General features: G+C 47.9%; 1 protein-coding gene across 4 annotated transcripts in view; it reads left to right on the top strand.

The window, feature by feature from the left end:
- The window catches only part of SFMBT2 (Scm like with four mbt domains 2), a 178203-nt gene extending 153536 nt beyond the window's left edge, over positions 1-24667 (top strand). For all 4 annotated transcript variants that reach the window (XM_027560163.1, XM_027560164.1, XM_027560161.1 and 1 more), the window contains exons 16-21: positions 4054-4163; positions 13620-13795; positions 14913-15079; positions 15410-15673; positions 16519-16647; positions 19985-24667. In XM_027560163.1, the coding sequence (XP_027415964.1) occupies positions 4054-4163; positions 13620-13795; positions 14913-15079; positions 15410-15673; positions 16519-16647; positions 19985-20125 (987 nt within the window). In that variant the 3' untranslated portion in view covers positions 20126-24667. The remainder of the gene's footprint in view (positions 1-4053; positions 4164-13619; positions 13796-14912; positions 15080-15409; positions 15674-16518; positions 16648-19984) is intronic.
- Positions 24668-24947: the final 280 nt, after the last annotated feature.

The following is a 24947-nucleotide window of genomic DNA, read 5'->3' as shown; positions in this document are numbered from 1 at the left end:
ATTTCAGGTTATACTGGAAAGAGGAAAAGTCTTGCCTGCATGGCACCTGGTTAAGTCAGTCAGCAAAGTCAGAGATGCAGACATGCCTCTGGACAATATTCTCTGGATTTTATACTGAACGTTGACCATTGAAAACTGTACAAAGCGTGTGGATGGTGGAAACTATAGCACATATGTAATGTGTGACGCGGGAATTAAGTAGGCAGGGTCCTGGAAGGTTGGGAAAAATGTAATTTTTTTCTTGTTAAGGTTTTTTATAAAGAAGATAAGATACCTTTGTTGAATTTTCTCATTGTACCGTAGGGTAGGATTTTGTAGGAAAGAAAATCAGTGGCAAGTTGCTACCTCCTGAGCTTCCCTCTGTTGACATAGATTTTATGGTACCAAACAAGTTTTTGGCGTGAATCAATCGTGCATTAATTTTCAGGTGTGCAGAATAATTTAATTTCAGTGCCCATCTTGAAATTCACTGAAGAAATCCCCCAAATTGTTTATTGAGCACTTGCTGTTGCCAGGCATGGTTGTAGCTATGATGAATAAAGCAACGGACAAAACGAAGCCCCTGATTTCATTGAAAATCCCGATTTCTCGAGGATTAGGTTCTAGAGAGAGTGATGGTAAACTAATAAATCAACATGTTTTGGATACACGGAGGGTTTCCTAGTGACCTGGATATGGACTGTGAGAGTAACAGAATTCACAGAGGCCTTAACAGCAGGGAGAGGGAGCTGTGGGACAGGGTAAATGATCTGGGCACGTGAAGGTTTGCCAGTTGGAGATGGGTGTGAGAGTCCAGTGCACATTGGGTGACCGTGGGTTTGCTAGTGTGTGGACAGTGTTTGCAGCCAGGTGCACTGTGGGGTAAATCTAGGTGGAAGAGGACAGTCCAGCGGTTGCACCCTGAGGTCACTGTCATTTGGCGGGGGGCACAGAAGGATCAGGAGAGCCTGGGGTCCTGAGGGTAAGGGTAGGAAGTGTCTGCAGAAGAGGCAGTGCCACCAGCTGCTGGCGGGGTGGAACAGGACAAGGCCGAGAAGGACTCCTCTTGGCAAAGCTGGCATCTCAGGCGATCTTGATAAGACCTGTTTCTGGGAAGCCCCATTGCATTGTGTCCCTGAGGAGCTGAAGGAGAGAGAGAGGAGTCCATGGGTGTAGGCGGTTCTTGAGGGTTTTACCTTCAGTGGAGACAGGAGTGAGGTGAGGGACCAAAGATGAGAGATGGAGAGAGAAAGTAGTTTTCCTCCTTTAAGAGGGAGGCTGAAGCCCAGTGCACACACACAGGGTGACAGTCCAGGGGAGAGGAAGGGGAGGATGAGGTGGGAGGGGATGGTGTCCAGTGGGCTTGGGCCGCTGTCACAGGGCACCATGGGCTGGACCAGGCAGCTCAGTACACAGACATGGATGCTCACGGGTCTGGGGCTCCAGGTCCTCCATCGGGGGCCAGCCTGGCAGGTGGGTGAGGACTCACTTCCTGGTTTGCACACAGCCACCTTCTTGCTGTGTCCCCATATGTCTGAGAGGGAGGGAAAGCTCCCATCCCAGCTCTGTCCAGCTGTATAAAGGCTATTGCTTCTCTGTGATTATAAATACACACCTCATGAATCCTAAGAAATCCAGTGAGACGTTGCTGTAGCGCCAGTTTCCTCCTGGAGTTACTCAGACCAGTCTCAGCGCCAGTTTCTTAGGAACAGTGTCCATCAGCTTCACAGTGAACACCCTGTCGGTTCTCTGGGGACAAGTTGTGTGCTCCCTTTTGTGGTCAAGAGCACAGTGGCGTGAATTCTGATGCTTTGCAAGGTTCAGTAATTCAGTCTAACTTGGGTCATCATAACAGCTTTCAACTTCACTATTTTCATGGAGAGAACTCTAACGCACCACAGAGTCAGGTACACACAAATTATTCCTCTCACAATTCCAAGGTTTTGTGGAGAGCTTGTTGAATTTAGAGACATATGATGTGACATCGGGAGAAGCCATAGGAAAAATTTTTCAATATTGCGTGCTGTTTACGATTTAATTGCAGGCCGTTTCCACTCTGAATTGAAGTCTGGAAGGCATTTGCTTTTCACAGTCACAAAATGCATTTCGATGTACAAATAAGAAGTAGCTCTGGGGTTTTTCTCGGTGAAGCACAGTGACAAGACTGGAGTGAAATTTTATTGTCTGTTGATAAACACTTGGTGTGTGATTTCAGCCAGTGCCAATTGGATTTATTTTTAAACTCAGTTTCTGTAAATTGTACTGACAATAAATAATAAAGCCAGATGATTATTCTAATAGAGAAAACATAAACACACCAGAATTGCTTGTATTGCTGTGTTCTGGCCGTTAAGTGCTTGGCGGAGCTGTGTTCCCTTGGTGAGGCTTTACAGGCACCTTGGACACAGCAAAATGCTGCCCAGATGAGAAAAAGACACTCGCCAGGCTAACTGCTGGGAGTAAAGAATATTTTAAGATCAAATCCTCAGTGATGAGAAAGCTTTGTTTTTCAGAATTAAAGCAGGGTGCAGACCATGCCAGTTACATCCTGGAACACGCCAGGCACATGAAAACTGAGACTTGAAAATTTCTGCAACATACCTTTCCCCTGGGGGCTTCCACAGTGACTCAGTGGTAAAAAATCCACCTTCATTGCAGGAGACTCGGGTTCAATTCTTGGGTTGGGAAGATCCCCTGGAGAAAGGCATGGCGACCCATTCCAGTATTCCTGCCTGGAGAATCCCATGGATGGAGGAGCCTGGTCGGGTGGGCTACAGTCCATAGGGTCAAAAAGAGTCAGACACGACTGAAGCTACTGAGCACGCACGCACCCGCCTTCTGTTCCCTTCTCGTAGATAGTGTGCTGACATCCTCCACAGAATTGTAGGTGCTTCAGCAATATGGCCACTGTCCTCCCAACTCAGTGAGAGATTTTTCTCACTCTTGTAGTGGGTTGTTGCCCGAAACACAGCCCGTGAACGCAGAGCCTGGCTCATTCCTCGTCTGGTTGGGGAGGGACTTCAGGAAGAGTGGCTCCGTGTCCTGTGTCTGCACTCTGGGGCCCAGCACAGCTCAGGTCTTCAGTGAGTGGGCATTTCATGGAACAAAGCCCCCGAGATCTCAGGGCTCCTTTATGTGCTGCGTTGCACCTTCACTTTTTTTTTGCGCTCTGTGTCCCAATAGTGATGGCTCACGAGCATGCCTGCAGAAGGAAATGGCAACCCACTCCAGTATTCTTGCCTGGAGAATCCCAGGGACGGCGGAGCCTGGTGGGCTGCTGTCTCTGGGGTTGTACAGAGTCGGACACAACTGAAGCGACTTAGCAGCAGCAGCAGCTGGTCCTTGGGCGTATTGCAGTGGTTCTGGCCATATGCTTATTTTCTTGCACTTGGGACTTGGGAGCGAAGGGGTAGTTTGAGGAAGCTGTCAGATGACATTAGATACTCGGACTTCCTTTCGAAACACTCCCATCTCTGAGAATTGTCCTAATGTTAAATATGCATAAGTTGGGTCAGCATTAGGTGAGTTTCAAATAATTTGTTAACCCTACGTACAGATATTTGCTGCTGCTGCTGCTGAGTCAACTTTAGTCGTGTTCAACTCAATGCAACCGCATAGACGGCAGCCCATCAGGCTCCAAAAGTGTGGGCACAAATCTGTCATCTCCGTCTTAGTGATTCCTTTCTAAATATATTTTTAAGAATAAGATGGAATTCTTAGTAACCGGTCGTACTGAAAGGGAATCTAGTTGAAGGGTGATCAGTGGGCCTTTGGAGAAAACAGTCCAGTTTTTCTGCAATCTGGAAGGTTAGCGAGAACTGACCACCCCACCCCTCTTGCCCCCCAGCGACTCACACTCTCCCAGGCAGAGGCCTTGGATTTCATTGCCTTCCTATCCCATTGATGGAGACATCGTTGGTGCCAGTCTGCAGAATATCGTCTCTGACTCCATCCAGCCTATCACTGAATAGAGGTGCAGGGCAGACACCCCAGAAGTGTCAGTGGGGTGCTTTCTCGTTTTAGCAGAAATGGATGCAGTTGAAGTTCATGGCCATTCCTTGTTTTTCACAACAGGTTCTTAGCATGCTCATCAACGCAGCTTACAAGCCTGGGAGGGTGTTACGGGAATTACAGCTGGTGGAAGACCCACACTGGAACTTTCAGGAGGAGACGCTGAAGGCCAAGTAAGTGTCTTCAATTCTGGAAGATGAGGGTTCTCAGCTTTCTTTATCTGCCCCTTTGAAACTGGTCCTTCCTGTTTTTGGCATGGCCCAGAGAAGTGGAATCAACAGAAGGACTGTTGTTCTGCAGTTCTGGGTGCCCCACACAGATGTGCTGGCTACACGGAGTTTATTGTGTTAAACGTTCAGAATAAAAGCGTGCTGATGGATTATTCAATCCAAAGGGAAACATTTATATAAAGAGAGGAGTTCTCTTAACATTATTATACATTTTTCATCAACAGACCTTAATATCTGATACTGTGAAGTCCGTGGCAGGTACAGATGTTCCTTATCCTTAGAGTTGAGAATTTTAAAAAACAGGAAGAACCAGTTCCTCTGTTCGATTTTGGTTAAAACGCAGTGGGTGAACATATAGTTGGTTACTAACTTTATTTGGAAACAGGCTAATTGGAAAGGTGCTAATTTGCTTTGCTTTGAGTTTCTGGAACTCAAACTGAGCACACTCGTGGCTTCCTATGTGAGAACTCAGTTCCTGAGGAGATGGATAGAAAAAGACCCATTTCTCAAAAATAGCTTGATGTTTAATAATTGCTTTGATGATTTCAGAAGGCTTTTAATATTCACTTAATTCTTTTCCAATGGAATACATTTTCACCGGTCCACTTAGGATATCACAGTATCCTAAGATTGCATTTTGCTGTAACATTTGGAAAATGATGCTGTTTTAAACAGTAAACTACTTTTCAATGGCTAGAGCATACCTAAGTCCTCTTTTCGAGAAAATAGTGAAAATTGAAGAATTCTGAATAATTTCTATGACCAACAGTGTTTTCTTCTGGAGTTAATGTACACGAGGACTGAGTGCAGGTGTGGTGAAATCTGAAGTTATTTTGCATTCATTGTGAGTTATCCACTCAACCTTTCCTTGTGTCTTTTTTGAGCATCTCTATAATTTTAGATACAGTAAAAGTCATCTAAGGTCCAATGATACTTTGCAAAATCACAGAAGTTAAAGGGAACATATAATACATGTAAATAAGGAGAGTATTGAGCTGTTGGAAGCATCATGTCGATAAAGGGTGACACCGTATTCATCCTTCCCTTCTTTTCCAAGGAATATTTACATGAGCTTTACCTATAGCCCCCCCAAAACAAAACATGTTTTTTTTTCGAATCTGATAATCTTTATTTTTCTACTATATTTAAGTTGGTGGTCCTTAGCATTGGAGAAGGAAATGGCAACCCACTCCAGTGTTCTTGCCTGGAGAATCCCAGGGACGGGGGAGCCTGGTGGGCTGCCATCTATGGGGTCTCACAGAGTCGGACATGACTGAAGCAACTTAGCAGCAGCAGCAGCAGCAGCCACAGTAAAACGTTTTCTTCCAAGGTCAGTTCCTACTGGTAGTGGTGGCAGGTAACAAGTATTTACACAGAAAACCCTTCTTATTTCTAGTTTTAAAATTTTTCTGTAAAATTCAATACCTCTAAAATATACATAAGGATATTGAAATAGTAAAAGTACAGCAATCTTAAATTCCATTAAGATCTCCCCGCCTCCATAAGCAAGCCAGAAACTCGCTCCAAATTCCCAAAATGACAGGGCAAGTTTATTTTGCACTGTTTGCACTCATTTTCACGTTCCCAAGTCGATCAGAGCTTTTATGAAACCAGCCTGACACAATCAAACAGACACAGTGTGCCCCAGCCTTGCTGCCTTGTAAAGGCAGCGTATTACCGGTTACATCAAACATGACAGCATGTGCCTTAGCAGAATCTTACATAGCAGCTTGTAATGAGAAAATGTGCGTCTGAAGTGGGTTTCAAGCGTCTGAATCAGAGTAGCATCTCAAAGGAGCTACTAATGATGGCAGATTTATAGTCAGCAGGAACACCCCTTATATTATGTGTTGATTCACCCCTTTCCTTCTGATGTGAAACGACAACTTTTTTAGATCTTGATAACATTGATGTTTTCCTCGGTGCGAATGGGAGGAAAGTTGACTTCTTCCCATTTTGCTGAAAGGCTGAAATGCTTTCTGTCATGAATAAATTAACTCAGCGAGGGGGAGAGCTGCTTTAATGCATTTACTTGTCTTGGCTGCGGTCCTCAAATTATAACATTACAGTGAGTGTTCTCAGGAAGAAATAATATGAGCTCTTCATCTGTAGGTTTTTGCACATGTTGGCACTTAACATCTGGGGGTTCTGATTGGTTTTTTCCTCTCTGTAAAGACCTGTTAAGAAGGTGGGGGTGGCACTGACAAGGGGGTGGTTGTTCAGTCCCAAGTCATGTCCGACTCTATGTGACCCCGTGGACGGCAGCACGCCTGGCTCCCCTGCCCTTCACTATCTCCCAGAGTTTGCTCAGATTCATGTTTGTTGAAACAGTGATGCAATCTTTAACCTCTTCCACCGTCTTCTCCTTTTAGTGTGAGTCTTTCCTAGCATTATGGTCTTTTCCAGTGAGTCGTCAATATCAAGTGGCCAAAGTATTGGAGCTTCAGCATCAGTCCTTCCAATGAATATTCAGGGTTGATTTCCTTTGGGATGGACTGGTTGGATCTCCTTGCAGTCCAAGGGACTCTCAAGAGTCTTCTCCAGCACCACAGTTCGAAAGCATCAATTCTTTGGCACTCAGCCTTTTTTATGGTCCAGCTCTCATATCTATACATGACTGCTGAGAACCCCATGGACAGTATTGACAAGATTGGACCCATAAATAGAAGAAAAATAAACACTGTCATCTGTTATTTTCCCCCAGCAATTTTTGCCTTTTTATCCAACAACTGGTGGGCTGCGGTCCATGGGGTCACAAAAGGTCTGACACAACTGAAGCGACTTAGCATGCCTGCATATCTTTTATACCAGAACAGATTATTGAACTATTTGAAGACTGTATGAGTCTATCATATAATGAGTCTACAACGTGGATTGAAAGGCAAAACCAGGATAGCTCTGTGGAAAAGGGAACAAGGGATACTAATGTAGCTCACTTCAGCAATTCTAGATGAGAAAGTTGCTTGTTTCTGATGGATTGACATTACTAAATCAACCTACATTATTTTGAATATTAGGATAAAGAATTTAGGTTATGCTTGGCTATACCTTAGGAAGATTTGAAAGAATTCCTATCCTCTGCATTTAGAGACATTTACATATGTTTTCCAAAGTGTGTATAGAATCTTCCTGAGGGGGAAAAAAGCCAGCTAGCTCTGTGTGAATGACTTTTGTGACAATCTTTATAAAAGCTGGGTGGAGTTTTAATAGATTGTCCCAGTCTTTTGTTACAGTTATGCAGAATACTTAAAGAGGAAATATCCTGATGTAATTTTTGAGTGAATTATATTTCTTAATCACTTAGGCAGAAACAAGGGGATAAAATCAGATAAAAGTCAAATCTTTACCCTTAGGTGAGTCATGTTCAGCTCTATGGCAGTGATGTTTTGGTTCATTTTTTCACAAGCAATGACTAATTTTGCATGTGTTCTCATTTATTTTACTTTTTTAGGGGCATTTATTCACGCCCATACTTTGTGAATGATAAGATGTAATACTTGGCTATCAAGGAGAATTATTTGAAAAAGGATTCTCTGAGAGATTTTTCACTGAAAAAGATTTTGTCTGTTCATGTTAATTTTTACTTTGCTCAGATTTGAGAAATCTGCTCTCCTGAAAATGTATGCTGTAAACATTATGATAAGCAAGCAGGTGAGCCAGTTTCTAAAGAGAAGGCAGAATTTTTGGTGTGTCATAAATTCATCACGATTGGGCACAGCATTTCTGGGTCACATAGACCAGTTGAGGGTCTTCTGAATCAGAATTGTCTTTTGTAAAATAAATACACACCCCGTTTATCACACAGAGTTCCCATAACTTGAAATACAGGAATCAAGAAAGAAGAGAGACATTTCTGAGGAGTTGAGTATCTTAAGACTGAAAGCCGGCATTGTACTTTCTAGACCTGAGTTCTAGAGTAAGAAGACATGACCAAGGAAGTACAAGCTTTGTTTTGAAAGAAATTGGGACCATCCCTTACTGTTTACTTCTAATGAGAAGAGTGGTTTTCTCATCGCTTGCCAGGCATCCTCATTTTCTTCAGTCATCATCTTGTTTTCCCTTTTAATTCTTCCTTAAATATTTCAGAATGTAAATTCAGCTTGACAGACTGGAACCTTACTCTCTGTTGTCATATTTCTGTCACAAGTTAAATCTTGCATCACACATTTTTTTTTTTTTTTAAAGGCCCAATTTGGGTCATTTTGTAGATGAATGATAGTTAGACCGCGTTGAAGTCATTCTGCTTGAACTAGCTTTGGTGTTTTCATTCTGTATTTCTTTTTGGCTCAAGGCCCATTTTGATTTTCTCAACTCTTAACTGAAAGAGAAGAGACTGTTTTCTCCAAAACTCTTGTTCCTCTATCTTTGTGTGTCTTTCTCCGACTCGCCACATGCACTCACAGGTCAGTTCAGTTGCTCAGTCATCTCTGACTCTTTGAGACCCAACGGACTGCAGCACGCCAGGCCTCCCTGTCCATCACCAACTCCCAGAGCTTACTCAAACTCATGTCCATTGAGTCAGTGATGCCATCTGACCATCTCATCCTCTGTCGTCCCCTTCTCCTCCCACCTTGAATTTTTCCCAGAATCAGGGTCTTTTCAAATGAGTCAGTTCTTCACATCAGGTGGTTAAAGTATTGGAGCTTCAGCTTCAGCATCAGGACTGATTTCCTTTAGGATGTACTGGTTAGATCTCCTTGCAGTCCAAGGGACTCTCAAGAGTCTTCTCCAACACCACAGTTCAAAAAGCATCAATTCTTCGGTGCTCAGCTTTCTTTATAGTCCAAGTCTCACACCCATACGTGACTACTGGAAAAGCCATAGCTTTGACTAGACAGATCTTTGTCAGCAAAGTTATATCTCTGCTTTTTAATATGCTGTCTAGGTTGGTCATAGCTTTTCTTCCAAGGAGCAAGCATCTTTTAATTTCATGGCTGCAGTCACCATTTGCAGTGATTTTGGAGCCCAAGAAAATAAAGTCTGTCACTGTTTCTACTGTTTCCCCATCTATTTGCCATGAAATGATGGGACTGGATGCCATGATATTTATTTTTTGAATGTTGAGTTTTAAACCAGCTTTTTCACTCTCTTCTTTCACTTTCATTAAGAGGATCTTTAGTTCTTCGCTTTCTGCCATAAGAGTGGTGTCATCTGCGTATCTGAGGTTATTGATATTTCTCCCGGCGATCTTGATTCCAGCTTGTGCTTCATTCAGCCTGGCATTTTGCATAGTGTACTCTGCTGCTGCTAAGTCACCTCAGTTGTGTCCGACTCTGTGCGACCCCATAGACGGCAGCCCACCAGGCTCCCCCGTCCCTAGGATTCTCTAGGCGAGAACACTGGAGTGGGTTGCTATTTCCTTCTCCAATGCATGAGAGTGAAAAGTCAAAGTGAAGTCTCTCAGTTGTGTCCGACTCTTAGCGACCCTATGGACTGCAGCCCACTAGGATCCTCCATCCATGGGATTTTCCAGGCAAGAGTACTGGAGTGGGGTGCCATTGCCTTCTCCGATGGTGTACTCTGCATATAAGTTAAATAAGCAGGGTTACAATATACAGTCTTGATGTACTCCTTTTCCAATTTGGAACCAGTCTGTTGTTCCGTGCCCAGTTCTAACTGTTGCTACATCACCTGCATACAGATTTCTCAGGAGGCAGGTCAGGTGGTCTGGTATTCCCATTTCTTGAAGAATTTTCCACAGTTTGTTGTGATCCACATAGTCAAAGGCTTTGGTGTAGTCAATAAAGCAGAAATAGATGTTTTTCTGGAATTCTTTTGCTTTTTCGATGATCCAGTGGATGTTGGCAATTTGATCTCTGGTTCCTCTGCCTTTTCTAAATCCAGCTTGAACATCTGGAAGTTCTTGGTTCGTGTACTGCTGAAGCCTGGCTTGGAGAATTTTGAGCATTATTTTGCACTCACATGGATGTAAATCTTTAGTTGGTGGGAAGTTACTGGAAGGGTACACACTTCCTTATTGATGTTGGGCGGGGAGAAACCTCTTCATTTGCTCTCTTAGGTTCAGTGCCTGGGAGCCCGTAATCTAAACTGACAGAAGATAGCAAAATCGAAAACCATTTCTATGCTGGTAGGATGGGTGCACACACAAGGGTGCGCTCTGCTGACGTTTGGAGCTTACACCTGAGTCAGACATGACCTAGTAGGGGGAACGGAATGGGAAGCAAAGGCCCCTAGGGGAAGAACAGATAGGTGTCTTTGGGAAATACAAATGGGTTTTTAAGGGAAGACCTGGGAAATAAGAAAGTTCAGGATAGTTTATGCAGGCAGGAGTGGTCTTTCTTCTTCAAGGCCATGGAACTTCTCCAGGAGGAGATTTATAGTAGGTTTACCCCTGGGATTTATGCCCCAGAGAGGGGATTTATGATGATCCTTGTTTCTCAGAAGTTTCTGCTTTGAGTTCGATAACGGAATCTCCGAGAAAGCTTCTTTCTGCATCTTTTGAACGGTGAGCCGTCTTCCTCCTCAGATAGCCTCTGTGCACTGTGGGGTCTGCGTGGGTCCCCACACGGCCGTCAGGGAGCCGGTCCCTCCGAGGTCCTCTTCCTTCCTGTCCTGTTTCACAGTGTGCGTCTGACTCCCATGTCAGCGGCCTGACTCCCATGTCAGCTCAGCACCCACCCCCACTCAGTGGATCCCTTTCTCACACTGGATTTCTCTAGAACCATGGTAATGCAGCTGCGCTGTGGGAGGAAGAGGAAGAAGTCTCGAGAAAGCAGAAATGTCACCAGCGCTCCTCTCTGAGGACCATCTGACCCGAGACTCTGCTCTCCCCCCAGTGTCTTCCTGTGGCTCCCTCCTCTCCCGTCTGTTTCATTATCCTTGGACCTCATCACTTCCCCTCTGAGACCTTTTCCTCGTTCCCTTCTTCCTTCCAGGAATGTTATTTGTGTCTGCTGCGGCCTGGCTGACGGTCTCATTCAACATTTCCCCATTTTTCTTCAGAGAACTTGTCGTATGTGCTTCAGAAACCTTATCTTCAGGTTTACAGCAGCCTTGCTAGGCACTGAATAAACTCCCAAGGGGAAGTGTTGTCCCTCTGGACTCACACTGTGGGATAAAGTGAGAGGCTTTTGAGCTGCGGCCACATGCCCTTCCTAAAGAAGAATGTCACTGGCACACAGTTGTTGAGCCTTCAGAAGGACAGGAAGGAAAAAACAAGTTGACGTAAACTCAAAAGCAGCTTATCTATCCCATTTCTTAGTGAACCAGATCTAGGTTTTGAACACGAGATATCTAATTCACAAACTGCAGCAGTGACGATTTCATGTTATACTTTCCTTTGTAAAATTGCCCGTGGTCCCTGCCGTGTTGTGAGGCTGACTGTTGGAGACACCTCCTCCTCTAGCCCAACTGAAGACGGTTCAACTTGATTTTTCAGCTTTACGATGTTGTGAAAGAGACACGCGTTCAGCTGAAACCATACTTGGACATGAGACTGTTGATCTTCCCCCGGCTTCTGTGCTGCCCTGCCCTCTGGGGTCGTGGGTGGAGGCCATGGCCCCCCGTCAGCCACGAGACCACGAGGGTGAACAACCCGAACTCTTCCAACTGTCCTGGACACAGACAGCCCTTCTGTTTTTCACTTCTGTTGTCAGTTAATTACACATGATATTCAACACTTTATCATGAAATAGGCTTTACGTCAGATGGTCTTACCCATCCATAGGCTAATGTAAGTTTCCTGAGCACATTTACGATGGGCAGGTGAAGCTGTGAGGTTTGGTGCATTAGATGTACTATTAATGCATTGCATTTTCAATGTAGGCTATTTTCAACATAAAATGGGTTTACTGGGATATAACCTCCTATCAGAGGCTTCCCAGGTAGCCTGAGTGGTACAAGAATCTACTTGCACTGCAGGAGTTCTTGGTTTGATCCCTGGGTCGGAAAGATCCCCTGGAGAAGGGAATGGATCCCCACTCCAGTATTCTTGCCTGGAGAAGTCCCATGGACAGAGGAGCCTGGTGGGCTACAGTCCATGAGGTTGTAAAGAGTCAGACACAACTGAACTACTAATACTAGCGGTAAAGAACCCACCTGCCAGTGCAGGAGACTGAAGAGACACGGGAAGATCCTGAATTGGGAAGATCCCCTGGAGAAGGACATGGCAACCCACTCCAGTATTTTTGCCTGGGGAATCCCATGGACAGAGGAGCCTGGTGGGCTGCAGTCCGTGGAATCACAGAGAGTCAGACACGACTGAGGGGCTGAACACAGTCCCCATCGTAAGTCAAGGAAGATCTGTACACAAGTGTGTAAAAGAGCAGTTGGGCCCTGCTAATGTGGAAACTGACAAGGCCGGCCTTCCCTGGTGGTTCTTTCTCTCTCGGGCAGTTTTTCCTAAAACTAACACAAGTGTTCTCAGCCAGTTACCACTCCGTGCATCTTTCCTGGAAAATCAATTATTCCTCAGGATTTCCTCTTAACAATTAGGGGGCATCAAACTCATCCCCATCAAGGGCAGAGTTTAATAGGCCCAGTTGTTTTAATGGGTCGTCATTTCAGTGGACTCTTAAGTTTAGTGAGATGTGAATTAAATGAAGACCTGGGATCTGTTGCCAACTGAGAAATTTGTAATCGTTTTGTACCAATGATAGTTTTAAAAACTGTATTGAAAGGTGACTCAAACCTCTTTCCAAGAACTTACCTTTTCAGCCAGGGTGATTTACAGCATTGTTAATCCTAAGCATTTGAATGAGGGCTGCAGGACCTATTTTTAAGACAGGAAGCTACCCAACCTGCTTTTCAGAAGATCTGGCTTCTAGTTTTGCATTGGCGATTTTATGCGGTTTTTCTGGGGCAGGAGAAAGTTTTTTTCTCAAGTCTTGAGCCATGAATGACACTGTTTGGATTCCATAAGCATTCTGGAGGCGTGTTCAGTTACGTATACCCTGGTGAGAGTGGGCTTCCCTCGTGGTTCAGACTGTAAAGAATCTGCCTGCAATGCAGGAGACCCGGGTTCGATCCCTGGGTCAGGAAGATCTCCTGGAGAAGGGAATGGCTCCCCACTGTAGGATTCTTGGCCTGGAGAATCCCATGGACAGAGGAGCCTGGTGGGCTGCAGAGTCAGACATGACTGAGTGACTTTGACTTCACTCACTAGTGAGAATGCACCGAGTGGAAGCCTTTTTTTCGGGATCCCGGGTTCTCTCTGGGTGTCAGTGACCATGCATGTGGTCACCATGAACGTTGGCTACGGCATTGGGCATTTCTTAAAAACGGTTCTATGAGCTCATAAGGAACAATGAAAGCAGATGGAAGAGAAACCACACACAACCCACCCTGTTGTTAGTGAATGCGCTGCTTAGGAGTCCACTGTGTGGAAGAGATCTGAGCAAGCCTGTGGTCTCTTCATCACCTTTCCTTCTCTGTTTCCAGGTACAGAGGCAAAACGTACCGGGCTGTGGCCAAGATTGTCCGCACCTCCGACCAAGTAGTGGACTTCTGCCGCCGGGTGTGTGCCAAGCTCGAGTGCTGTCCAAATTTGTTCAGTCCTGTGCTGGTTTCTGAAAACTGCCCGGAGAACTGCTCTATTCACACCAAAACCAAATACAGTAAGTGGCAAAGCGAAAGGGACAGCAACCTGGGTCTGCATTGTAGGGTGATGTAGTTGGTGGGCTGTGTTTCTTTTTTTCCAGACCTTTCAAATAGCTTTCATAGGAATAGTTGCAGGAGAATTCTTTAAGGTTTGTTTGGTAGATACTCGTGTGTTTCTCTCCTGGTGTAAGGAATGGGAGGGGGTATCTCTGGTTCTTTGGGGACCACAGTCCTGGACGAGCTGCACCATGGTTCTCTTTGGGTATCAGACACGAATGTATAAGTGTTTGTTCACTTACCCCGGGGGGTTTCTCGACAGTTTTTATAAATGCCATCTTCATGGACCTATTGGGAGGTACTGGAAATCGACAGTTTTGGTTGGTCGTTTTGCATCCGAGGAAGTTGCAGTCTGGAGGCTGGTGACTTTCCTCTGCGGTACAGCAGCATGGAGATGTGTGGACCCCCATCTGTCACCTGCGTGCGTTTGTTGTTTTCTTTCTGATGCCTCCAGCCGTTAGATAAAGCTTCCTTTGGTGCATTGGGTTCTTTTATGAGAGCTCCATACGGAACAGTTGAAGCTTCAGTTAATTGAGGAAGTGTTCTGGATGGTGATCATAATTGGAAACTGGATTGCAGTTGGTTTTAATTAGTTGATTAGACATTCAACTTATAAAATACATCGATACATATTATTGAAATTTGGTGAGAAATTTTCTAAGTAGCACTCTAAGGGGGTAACACAGACATATAGCTCTGCTGTTGAATTCAGAAGTAAGGAAGAGTGTCCACTGAATGAGTAAAGAATAACAGGTAAGGAATACTGTTTGAAAAGGAAAAAGATGCCCCATTAACTTGGCCTGTGTGTTCACCACCAGTTCTGAGAGGCCCCACTCCTGCCCTTGATACCTGTGAACACAAGGGCATTGAGACAGGGTTCCTCCCTGTGAGCCGTTTTGTCAGAATTGCTCCCTGAGATGTGAACGGGATGTGAAGCTTCATCTCAAATGTTTCTATCTCTTTTTCGCTTCCCCCTCCCTCTCCTTTCATTTTCCATCTCCCCTCCCTGCCTCTTCCTCCACATATGCCCCAGATGTAACCTTTTAACAACGATTTTAACCATCTCTCTTCCTGTAGCTTATTACTACGGGAAGAGAAGGAAGATCAGCAAGCCCCCGATTGGGGAAAGCCGCGTTGAGAGCGGACACCCTAAACCGGCCAGACGCAGGAAGCGACGAAAATCCATGTTTGTTCAGAAGAAGCGGAGGTCGTCCGCCGTGGACTTGGCCGCAGGCTCTGGAGAGGTACATCTGGCTCGGACGCTGCTGACCGTCGATCGGGAAGCAGGGCCACAGCTTCACTGCTGATGCCGAGGCAGTAGTTTGATGCTGAGTGGTGGGGATCATGAGCCAGTACCCTGTCTTACTTGTAGAACAGACTTAACACTGCAGCGTCTCTGGCAGACAGAGGTGCTACTGGGGCCCTGGGTGGGACCCCGGGGTCCGTCTCTTGGGCCTTCTTGGATAAACCTCTCCAGGAGGGCAGCACACGTACCAGGCAGGAGAGGGTCCGGGGGGAGTTGCAGGCCCCCTCCTGCCTTCTCTGCCGATTCAGCGCACCTCCCATCCCCCTAGGAGAGTGAAGAGGAGGATGCAGACGCCATGGACGATGACTCTGGGAGTGAGGAGACCGGCTCTGAGATCCGTGATGACCAGACAGACACGTCCTCGGCCGAGGTGCCCTCCACTCGGCCCCGGAGGGCCGTGACCCTGCGGAGCAGCGTGGAGGCCGAGCGCCGGGCCCCTGTGGAGAGGACACGCAGGGCCCGGAGGGCGCCGGCCACCCCCCAGGCCGAAGGAGCCCCCCAGAGCCCGGCTGCCAGCCAGGAGGCAGCAGAGGTGAAGCGTGGGTCACATGGAGTGGCTTGTCTGGGGTCCCCAGTGGGGATAGCTCCGGGTGCACTTGGGCCCCTAGTTTAAGATAAATCTCTAGCAGCTGCTCCCACTGAGTTCCTGAATCGGGCCCAGAAATCCTGGTGACTCCGCATCCAATGAAGGGGGCAGTGAGCCTCAGGATGGGGTTCTGGGGAAGACTTTAAAGCCACAGGGACTTCTGTCAAGGGAACAGAGAGCAAGTCCTCACGGTTCCATTAAACCCTGGGCTTTCCCTCCTTAGGAGACCTTAGGATGCTATAAAATGTGTAATCAGGCCGTCAGCTCTCCCCTGAACCCACGTGTTACAGTCAGCTGGCAGGTCGCCGGCACCAGCATCACACACATCCACGGGGGCAGAGCAGCCTCTCGGACCATTACCGGCTCCTGCCACTTCTTTTCCATCAGGGATGGAGCCAGTGACGAGCTGGCCTCAGACCTCCTGAGCATGGGAGTCACTGTCACCATCGCCATGGCTTCTTCTCCTTTTTTTAATTACCTCTAAAGTGAACTCTAGGAGTTGGTGATGGACAGGGAGGCCTGGCGTGCTGCGATTCATGGGGTCACAAAGAGCTGGACACTACTGAGCGACTGAACTGAACTGAAAGACGCACAAGCCTTAGGAGCAAAGTCACAGCCCAGACGAGTTGCTTAGCGCCTCCCTGGACACTGGCTGTATCTGTGTCTGCCCGGGTGCCCAGTGAGGAGGCCGCGTGCGGTCCAGGAAGTCCGGATGCAGCCCGCTGGGTTCAGAGAGTGTCCCACCATCTGGGAAGCAATGAAAAGACCTCTCGCTTCCCTTCTGTCTGCAGGATGTGAAGCAGGAGGAGGAGGAAAGGTTGGTTTTGGAGAGCAACCCGCTGGAGTGGTCGGTGACGGATGTGGTGAGGTTCATCAAGCTGACGGACTGCGCGCCTCTGGCCAAAATATTTCAGGAGCAGGTACGGGCTTCTGTCCTGGGTCTTCTGTGTCAGCTGGCTTGGAGTCAGCCACACCAGGGGGGAAGGGCATCACTGGGGGCAGGAGAGCAGGAAGCTCAGGCTCCACACATGTTCCCACCAGCACCCCGTGGGGGCTCTGACATCTGATGGAGATGACATCTCGGGTTTCCCTTGGGCGTTCTCGGATACCCTTTGGTGGGGGAGAGGGGGCGCTGCGGGGGTGGTCTTAGGCGGCCTGGCCAGGCTGGTGGTCAGTGCTCCCGGCTTTGCCTTTGCTGGTGGGTTGGGGATGCTCTGTCCCCCAGTCGAACAGTTGTCATCTGAGAGGCTTCTGTCTTCCCAGCTCCACCTACCAGGAGAGAGAGCAGAGGCTTTGGTTGGGTCGCTTCATTGGTGCCCGTTGGCACTTCTGGGCTGCCCGCTTGTTGAGTAGTAAAGTCATAGGACATGAGTTTGAGCAAACTCCAGGAGATGGTGGAGGACAGGGAAGCCTGCTGTGCTGCAGTCCACGGGGTCGCAGAGAGTTGGACACGACTGAGTGAACAGCAAGGATGATAAAGTCACAGGAGGGCAGCAGACAAACAGAAGCCTGAAGCTCTGGCCACCGCGTTACATCTGGGGTCCCACGTCCCTGGCTGGTCTTCCTCTCTCCGCCCTCCCGAGACTTCCTGTGTTTGTCTTATTTGTCACCCCCAGGGCTTTCAGGAAAAATAGAGAAAAGTCTACTTGATCTTCCCAGAGGCAGAAGCCCTCAGGCCACTGCGTTTTACTGAACACTGCTTTCCTCAGTGTCCTTCAGCAGTGTTGATTCCTTTCCTAAATATCTGGTAGTAAGCAAGGAAGTGAAAACAAAGCTGATTTGAGGAAAAGGCTAAAATATTGCTTATCCTGAGTCGTCCTTCATTAGACTTCAATCCCTGTTTATAGTAAAATGTCAGAAAGTTTCATGCCTTCCCAAGTTAAGACGTCTAAAACATTCCTGACCCTTGGCCACTCTTAGGATCAACAAGGCGCATCTTCGCACGTCACTGAGAGACTTGGCCCTGTGTCCCTATTTATTTCTCTTATAGAGAGAAAAATAGGTAGAATTCAGTTGATTGCAGCCTTACTTCTATTTAACTTCTACGTTAGGCCATTTCCTCTGTCACAGTAGAAGGCTGTTGTTCGTGGGGCTGCCTGAGGTCTGTGGGCACTTACGGGTGTTTTGTTCAGTCAGACCTTCAATTACTAATTTGTTCTTTCATCTTTGAGCCCAAATGCCACAGCTCTGATTTGATGAGGCCTCCAGGGGGTCACTTCAGGTGTCGGATGAGTTTTAGGTGAACAAGGAGAAGCTGGGGCTTTAACCTCTGTGAGAATTCACAGCACATGGAATCACAGCCACACGCCTTCCCTCCCCTGATTCTGAGCGGTAAATTCAGAGACTGTCATCATCACCAGGAGCTTTTACAAAAATTACAAGTTTCCTGTTACCAAAATATTTGCTTTTTAATTCTGAAATGTTATAGCAGCTGCTTAAAAAACCTACTCTGTAATTTCATGCTGCAAACATGTACATTATATAGGAAACTGCCACACATCTATAAAAACACAAAACTCGTAAAATTTTGCCACTCACCTTTTGTGAATCAGAGCCATGCAGTAAGCAAACTGCCCAAATTCCTTCTCCATTTCTGCTCACCCTCCAGATTCTTTCTTTATCATTTGCTTTCCCCATCTTGGGACTTTCATGTTCACCGTGGCCAGTTCTGCCCATTCGTTCTTGGCGCGTGTTCAGTGAGCCCGTTACGCGCCAGCGGGAACTGCTCTGGGTGCTGAGGGTAGAGCAGGGGCAGCAAGGACCCCGCGCCCTGCCTGGCTCGCTGCTTTGACAGACAGTTCAGCACGAGGCAGTCCCTGGCCCCCCAGCATCTCCGGCTCTGGGGACCTTTGTCATCTGTGCCCTGGGTGGCTCCTTGCACAGGTGTGTCTGTTCCCAGGCTGCAGGAGAAAGCCCGTCTCACTCGTTTTGTGTTTCTTGTAACTTCTCTGGGGGCCGACATACAACTAGTTCTATATATATTTTGTCTGAATCTTAGCCACCTCATGGACTGTACACCACGAGGCTCCTCTGTCCACGGCGGTTCTCCAGGCAAGAATACTGGAGTGAGTTGCCATGCCCTCCTCCAGGGGATCTTCCCGACCCAGGGATCGAACCCAGGTCTCCTGCATTGCAGAAGGATTCTTTTACCAGCAGAGCTACCAGGGAAGCCAAAAGGCTTATAGCCCCTCCCCCAAAATTAATTTATGAATTTAGGGTATTTTTTTTTTTGCTTTAGAGGTTTACAGAACAGCTAAATAAGCCATCAGTTTAAGAACAAACGCTGCCTTTGTGAAACTCCCTGACCCCTGCTGAGGTGCCTGCCTGCATCAGTGCTGGGGCTACTGGCAGCCCCGGGGTGCCTGCTTCTCCAGCTGGCAGGAGCCCAGGGTGTCTGCTCCTGCCAACCACAACCTCTGTCGTTACCTCAGGCCTGCAGGCTCTCGGACCCTCACCCATTTCCTCCGAATGTGAAGGCTGGGTGCCCTGGAAGGGGTTGCAATGACACTCAGTAACCCAAACAACATCCAGATAAATAAACGCAGTCCTTACAGGAAGCAAGCTGGTCAAGAGGCAGAGCTGCCTGATGGGGGTGGCCCTAAAGCCTCAGGCTGAGCCTCCTTGCTCTTCTTTCTACAGTGACTATGCTTCACCCATCATTGAGTGAATCTCTCCATTGTGGGGCCCTGTGTATGGATGTAGAAAGCTAAATAAGACAGGCCTCAGGCCTCATTCTGGGTGACGCAGGTTACAGATGTGAGGGTGTGTGTGCACACATGTGTCCAAGTGCTTGTGTGCTCCTGCGGAGGATCGCGTTGTGGTTAAGGTCATCTCTCCCCGCCTGGTGGGAACTGTCAGGGCTGGTCTCCTGTTGGTAGAGACCCCTTTCCAAGGCCCCGAGAGTCACAGCAGAGCAGCGGGGGGACACCACAGCCCAAGAAGGGCTGGACCTGGGTCGGGGGGCCTTGCCCACCACAGCCCCAAGGGCTGGACCCTGGGACAGCCCAGTCCAGCCCTCCGTCCCTTCCAGTCCAGGATGGTGAATCTCACCAGTGTTCTCTTAGCAGAAAGGTTTTCTCAACAAGGGGTTAGGCAGCCATCAAGCCAAATCACTATCTTGGCCAGCGCTCACCAGGTTCGGAGGGGACGAGAGCACCCGTCCTGCCCTGGGCTGGGAATGAAGCCCGCCGTGGCCCAGGCACCCCATTGAGTCCTGTCTCGTCTGTCTCAGCTCTAACCCACTCTCTCTCCCTGCAGGACATCGATGGGCAGGCGCTGCTGTTGCTGACACTCCCCACGGTGCAGGAGTGCATGGAGCTGAAGCTGGGTCCCGCCATCAAGCTCTGCCACCAGATTGAGCGGGTCAAGGTGGCCTTCTACGCTCAGTACGCCAACTGACCCCGCCCGCTCCCAGGCTGCCCGCCGGCCCGGCGAATGCCGCGTCTTGGGTCTCAGGAGGTTTCCCGGACTGGAACTTCCGTTTTCAAACCCAGATGTGTGTGATGGTGCGTCCGACAGGTGTCCACACGAGGGCCTCCTCCGCCCACGAGCCTGCTCGATGTTTCCGTGTTTGCAGAGCACCCGAGCCCACAGCAGTGGCCCTGCAGGGTGTGAGTTACTGCTCACACCCCACGGGTGTGGACCTGCATCTCTACAGACCACACCCCGTCTTTCTCCCGCCCCAAACCAGGCAGCTTCCCAAGCCAAGGCCCATGCTTCAGAAACCCAGGCGCAGGTGATGTCTTTTCCGCCGTGAGCCGGGAGGAGGTCTCCGGTGACTCCACTGTCGTATCCCCAAGTGCCTCCATAGGTGCTGCTTTCAGGTCGCCGTGCGCGGCTGTCGCCACCACATGTTTGGTCTGGTGGCGGCTCATTTCTCACGCGCGGCTCTGGGCGATGTTTTGGATGACAGCGGAACAGGGACTCCGCCTGTTGGGCAGTGAAGGAAGAAGGAGCATGTCACGGTGGGGCGGTGGGCGTCCAGGGAGCCTTCAGGGAGGAGGCATGCTTGCCATCCTATATGGAACCTTCAAGGTCCCCCACGTTCTGAATAACTGTGACCACACGGGAGAGGGGCATCTTGCCTTGTGCATTGAAGGCAGAGCTTCGTTCCGGAGAGCAAGGCCGGGGGAAACGGGGGCAAGCTGCTGACACACCGGCTCCTCCCCTGAGAGGGATCACTGCCCCAGGTCTCCCTGGGAGGTCCCCTCTGAGCCCCAGCTTGGTCACCCCCGCAGAGGCATGCGTGCCCCTGGGTCAGCCAGGGACTGACCCCGTCATCTGGGCTGATGTTGAATCACCCTGGACCTCCTTCCGGTAAAGCAACAGGTGTGAACTCTTATGATATGGCGGGGACATGGGTCCCCTTGTCCCCAGCCTGCTCCTGCTGTCAGATGAGAGTCTGGATTGGCCAGAATGAGACAAAGAGAGTGACCGTGTAATGCCTGCAGCCCACCCTGCCTCTGGTTTACTTAGGATGTCCCTTGGCAGTTTTCATTAAGTGGGTCTCGTCGTTTATAGAAAGATCATGACTCCAGGAGCCAGCTGGTCTCTGGAACCAGGCACTTGTCCACATGCACCCTGCAAGGAGCTGTTATATTTTTTTCAGTCCCAAACGGACCATTGTCTTCTGTGCTGGTTGTTGCTCAAATGCCTTTTTAAACTTGTGTGCGGAAGCTCAGCCTCCACGTTGCCCAGGAGAAGCGGGGGTGCACAGCCTTCTCTTCCTTTATTACCTTGACCTTTTCTCTTTGATGAGAGTGTCAACAGTTCCAGGAATAACGTCCTGGGTGGGCTGATGAGCTGCTTACATTTCTGCAACATCATGAAGGCCTGGCATCCTGTCAGATCTTGAGAGTCTCAATCACGGAGGCTAAACTTTTGTTGTCATCTGTCACCATTACTGATGAAAAGGGGAAACACGCATTTAGTGGTTGAGGCTGTCGTCTCCCCCATGACTGAGCCTAAGGCAGGTTTAAACATTTGGTGGTGGACTTGCCTGGGCACCTCAGCCGGGAGCCCCATCTTCTCGGCCCACGAACACGGGCAGTTCCATGGGGAGTCAGGCCTGGCCTGTGGTTTGATTTTTTTTCTCTGAGCTCAAGTTTCCACCCCTTCTCTGTTCTTCACCTCTTGTCTCCTCAGCCGTGGGGCTTTTGTCCAGCTCTGTCGGCCGCTTGAGAAGGGCCTCCTTGTAAGGTCTTGGGTGTTTTCCTGCCTCGGACACGCTTGTGATCCTCACTGTGGCCTTTTCTAGCTGAGCTCTTCCCATTGCACATGGGGTGCAAATGAAGGAGGGGACACTCTTTCAAATGAGTGTCACCTTCTCGTGCCCTCCCTGAACGGCACTGGGGTGGGTTGCTCTAGAGTAAGGTGCTCTCTGGTGCCCGTGGCAGGGGTAAGCCCTGGAGCCCACCCAGAGGCCTCCCACCTGGCAGCCGAGGAAGACACCCTGCTGGCACTGGGGATGCGGCCTCTTCCCGAGGGGCCAGGTGCGCAGAGCCTGCCTCGTCCTCGGTCTCTTTGAGAGCTCAGTGCTGTCAACCCGCGTGCCTGGTGAGGTGCTGGCTGTGCCAGGCCAGGGCAGGTTCAGCTGCAGCTTGGGGCCATCGGGGCACTCTCAGCCCGCCCTGCTAGGAGCCGGAAGACTCTTCAGGGTCAAGAAGATGTTTTTTTGGTTCTGAGTGCTGCCCACGCCCCCTCCGGCTCGATTCTCTGGGAAGTCCCTGCTGGCTCTTTGCCCCTTCAAGTCAGCAGGACTTGAGCTTCAGAGTGTCACGTGGCGTTCATGTCTCTGTAGGGTTCACCGCTCACCAGCTTCCGTCTCAGAGAAACGGCCAGTTTTCGAGGGACGTTTGCCTGTTGTGACTGTGTCATTACTGTGTTTTTGTCCCTCGTGGCGGGAAGAGTTCATCTCACATCTGCAGCTGCCAGCGCACCACGGCCCCTAGGATAAACGCTTGTTGGTTGAAGTGCTCCACAGCGATGCCCCCACCCCTCCTCATCCCCAGATGCTGCCGTCTCCCCGCGGTCTCCCAGAAGACGCTCTGGGACCAGAGTCCTCTCCTGTGTGCACCACCCTGCTTGGTCCCGTCAGGAACCGCCTGAGATGAGACGCTCCAGTCTGTGCAGTGTACCACCTCATCTCGAAGGCTGAGAGTCCATCACTCAGTCCCACCCTAAAGCTAAGGACGCTTCCGTCAACCTCTGACCTCTTGACTGTTTGTGTCCTGTGTTAGGAAAATCTCTTATCCACAAAAATGTAAACCTAGAAAGAGTAAGGAAGGCATGACCCCCATTTACAGAAGAACTCATTTTTTGCTTACCAAAAAAAAAGCAAAAACCCAGTTTCCTTCACCACAAAGTTGCATAGTATGGAGAAATCCGTCACTTATAAAATTAGGTTCATTTGATCAAAGTTTGACTCACAGTTTGCGCTGTACAGCTGTTAGGTTGCCTTGTTTTATTTGATCATATTTGAACCATGATTGCCTGTGTTTGATCTGTTTCTCAATGAATTAGAATGACTCAGACCTTTCACACTGGCCCCTCTGGCCCACACGACAGTCTCTGGAAGATTGGTTTTGATCAGCCTTTGAAGGTTGGTCTCAGTTTCCTTAATCTGTGTCAGAGAATCTGGAGTGTTGTTATCAGGCGAGTTCTGAGACTTGCTTTTTATCTCAAACCAAATGTCCCTCTCTAAGGGCGTCTCTCCCTTCATTTTGGAAGCATTAGAAGTTTCATACTTCTTTTGCCAAACACCCATTTGTGTTTATTTCTGTAGATAAAACTGTAGAAACAGTTGCGTTAAATAGTCTTTGTGGCTTGAGCACTGCTGTTGCTCTCTTGGTGAATCTGGGCTCCAAGTCCTGCTCTATCCTTTGTCTTTAGAAAACTGAGACCAAAGGTACAGTTTTTTGAAGGGAAAAATAGTAAATTTTCAGGTATCTAGTTTTTAAGGAAAAAACAGTTGTTAGGGAGACATACATACGGTTTATGAAATAACTAAGTAGCAAGAGAAGCTCCCTTGGCAACGATTACAGTGTCGTGATTCTCTTTCTTCCCTCTCTTGTTCTTTTCCGTTTAAGACTTCTCTGGAAATTGCTTTACTCCTTCCAGCTGGGTTGAGTTTTCACATTGGGCATTTATGTTGGGCAATTCTCATAGCTTTTATCACTAGGGTTGATTTGAGGATCCTGAACCCAAGGCAACAGTATCCATCTGTGCTATTTTTGACCCACTGAATTCACCTAAAAATTCTTAAGTGCTGACACGGTGCTGCCTTGGGTTTTGGTTAAGAAAAGCGTCTCTGATTTAGAGGGTCGGTAATAACACAGTCTCTTGAGCGGCAGACTTTCTGTCTTACTGGTTTTATTTTAAAAATGGCTAGGATTGGGTACCAGTGAGGACCAGTAGGTCAATAGCTGCATCGCCAGACAGATCGGGTGCTTCATGTGGACCCGATGTGTTGAAGAAAAAGTTCTAATCGGCATTTGCTGAAAATCACTTTACAGTGGGAGAATGAAAACAAAAAATGTTTTAAATGACAGAAAAAAAAAGATCATCTCATTTGTTGTTCAGAATGGGAGCCTGCATGAGGTCTAGAAGCATAAACTACCCCTAGTCGTGACCGTCGAAAGCTGTTTTACTGCTCTGCATTCCGGTTTGAATAGTTTGTATTGGAACTTGATTCATATCTTGTGTCTGTTTTGGTGCATAGAAGAGAAAAGTTGGTGGTGTTTTTACTTTTGAAATTTGCAGGACAAAAGGGCATGTCATTGATTTGCTGTAAGATTATATTCTGTATATATGTTTTCATGTAAATAAATGAAAATCTATATCAGAGTTATATTTTAATTTTTATTCTAAATGAAAAAAAAAACCCCTTTTTACTTGAAAAAATTGTAAGCCACATTGTTAATAAAGTAAGAATAAATTCTATGGTTTTGTTTGTGTCTTTATCTGGAAAGTTACTAAATATTATTTTTAAGGTTTGAGTTAAGATTATCTCATGTTCTATTTCCCACCATGCACTGAAGCAAATGTTTATAGGGTTTTAGTAACCGTGGCTCTCAAAATCCTACTTTTCAAGGTCACCTGCTTGTTCTGGATATTTTTACTCAGGAACTTGTGTTAATTCTTTTTATTAAAACATTATATCCTCACACGATCGTCTCCAGCCTTCCCATTTTCCACTGTTTCGGTTATTTTATGATCACCT

The sequence above is a fragment of the Bos indicus x Bos taurus genome, chromosome 13 (genome assembly GCF_003369695.1).
Source record: "Bos indicus x Bos taurus breed Angus x Brahman F1 hybrid chromosome 13, Bos_hybrid_MaternalHap_v2.0, whole genome shotgun sequence".
Classification (NCBI taxonomy): domain Eukaryota; kingdom Metazoa; phylum Chordata; class Mammalia; order Artiodactyla; family Bovidae; genus Bos; species Bos indicus x Bos taurus.
This window is presented reverse-complemented; position numbering and strand designations above follow the sequence as displayed.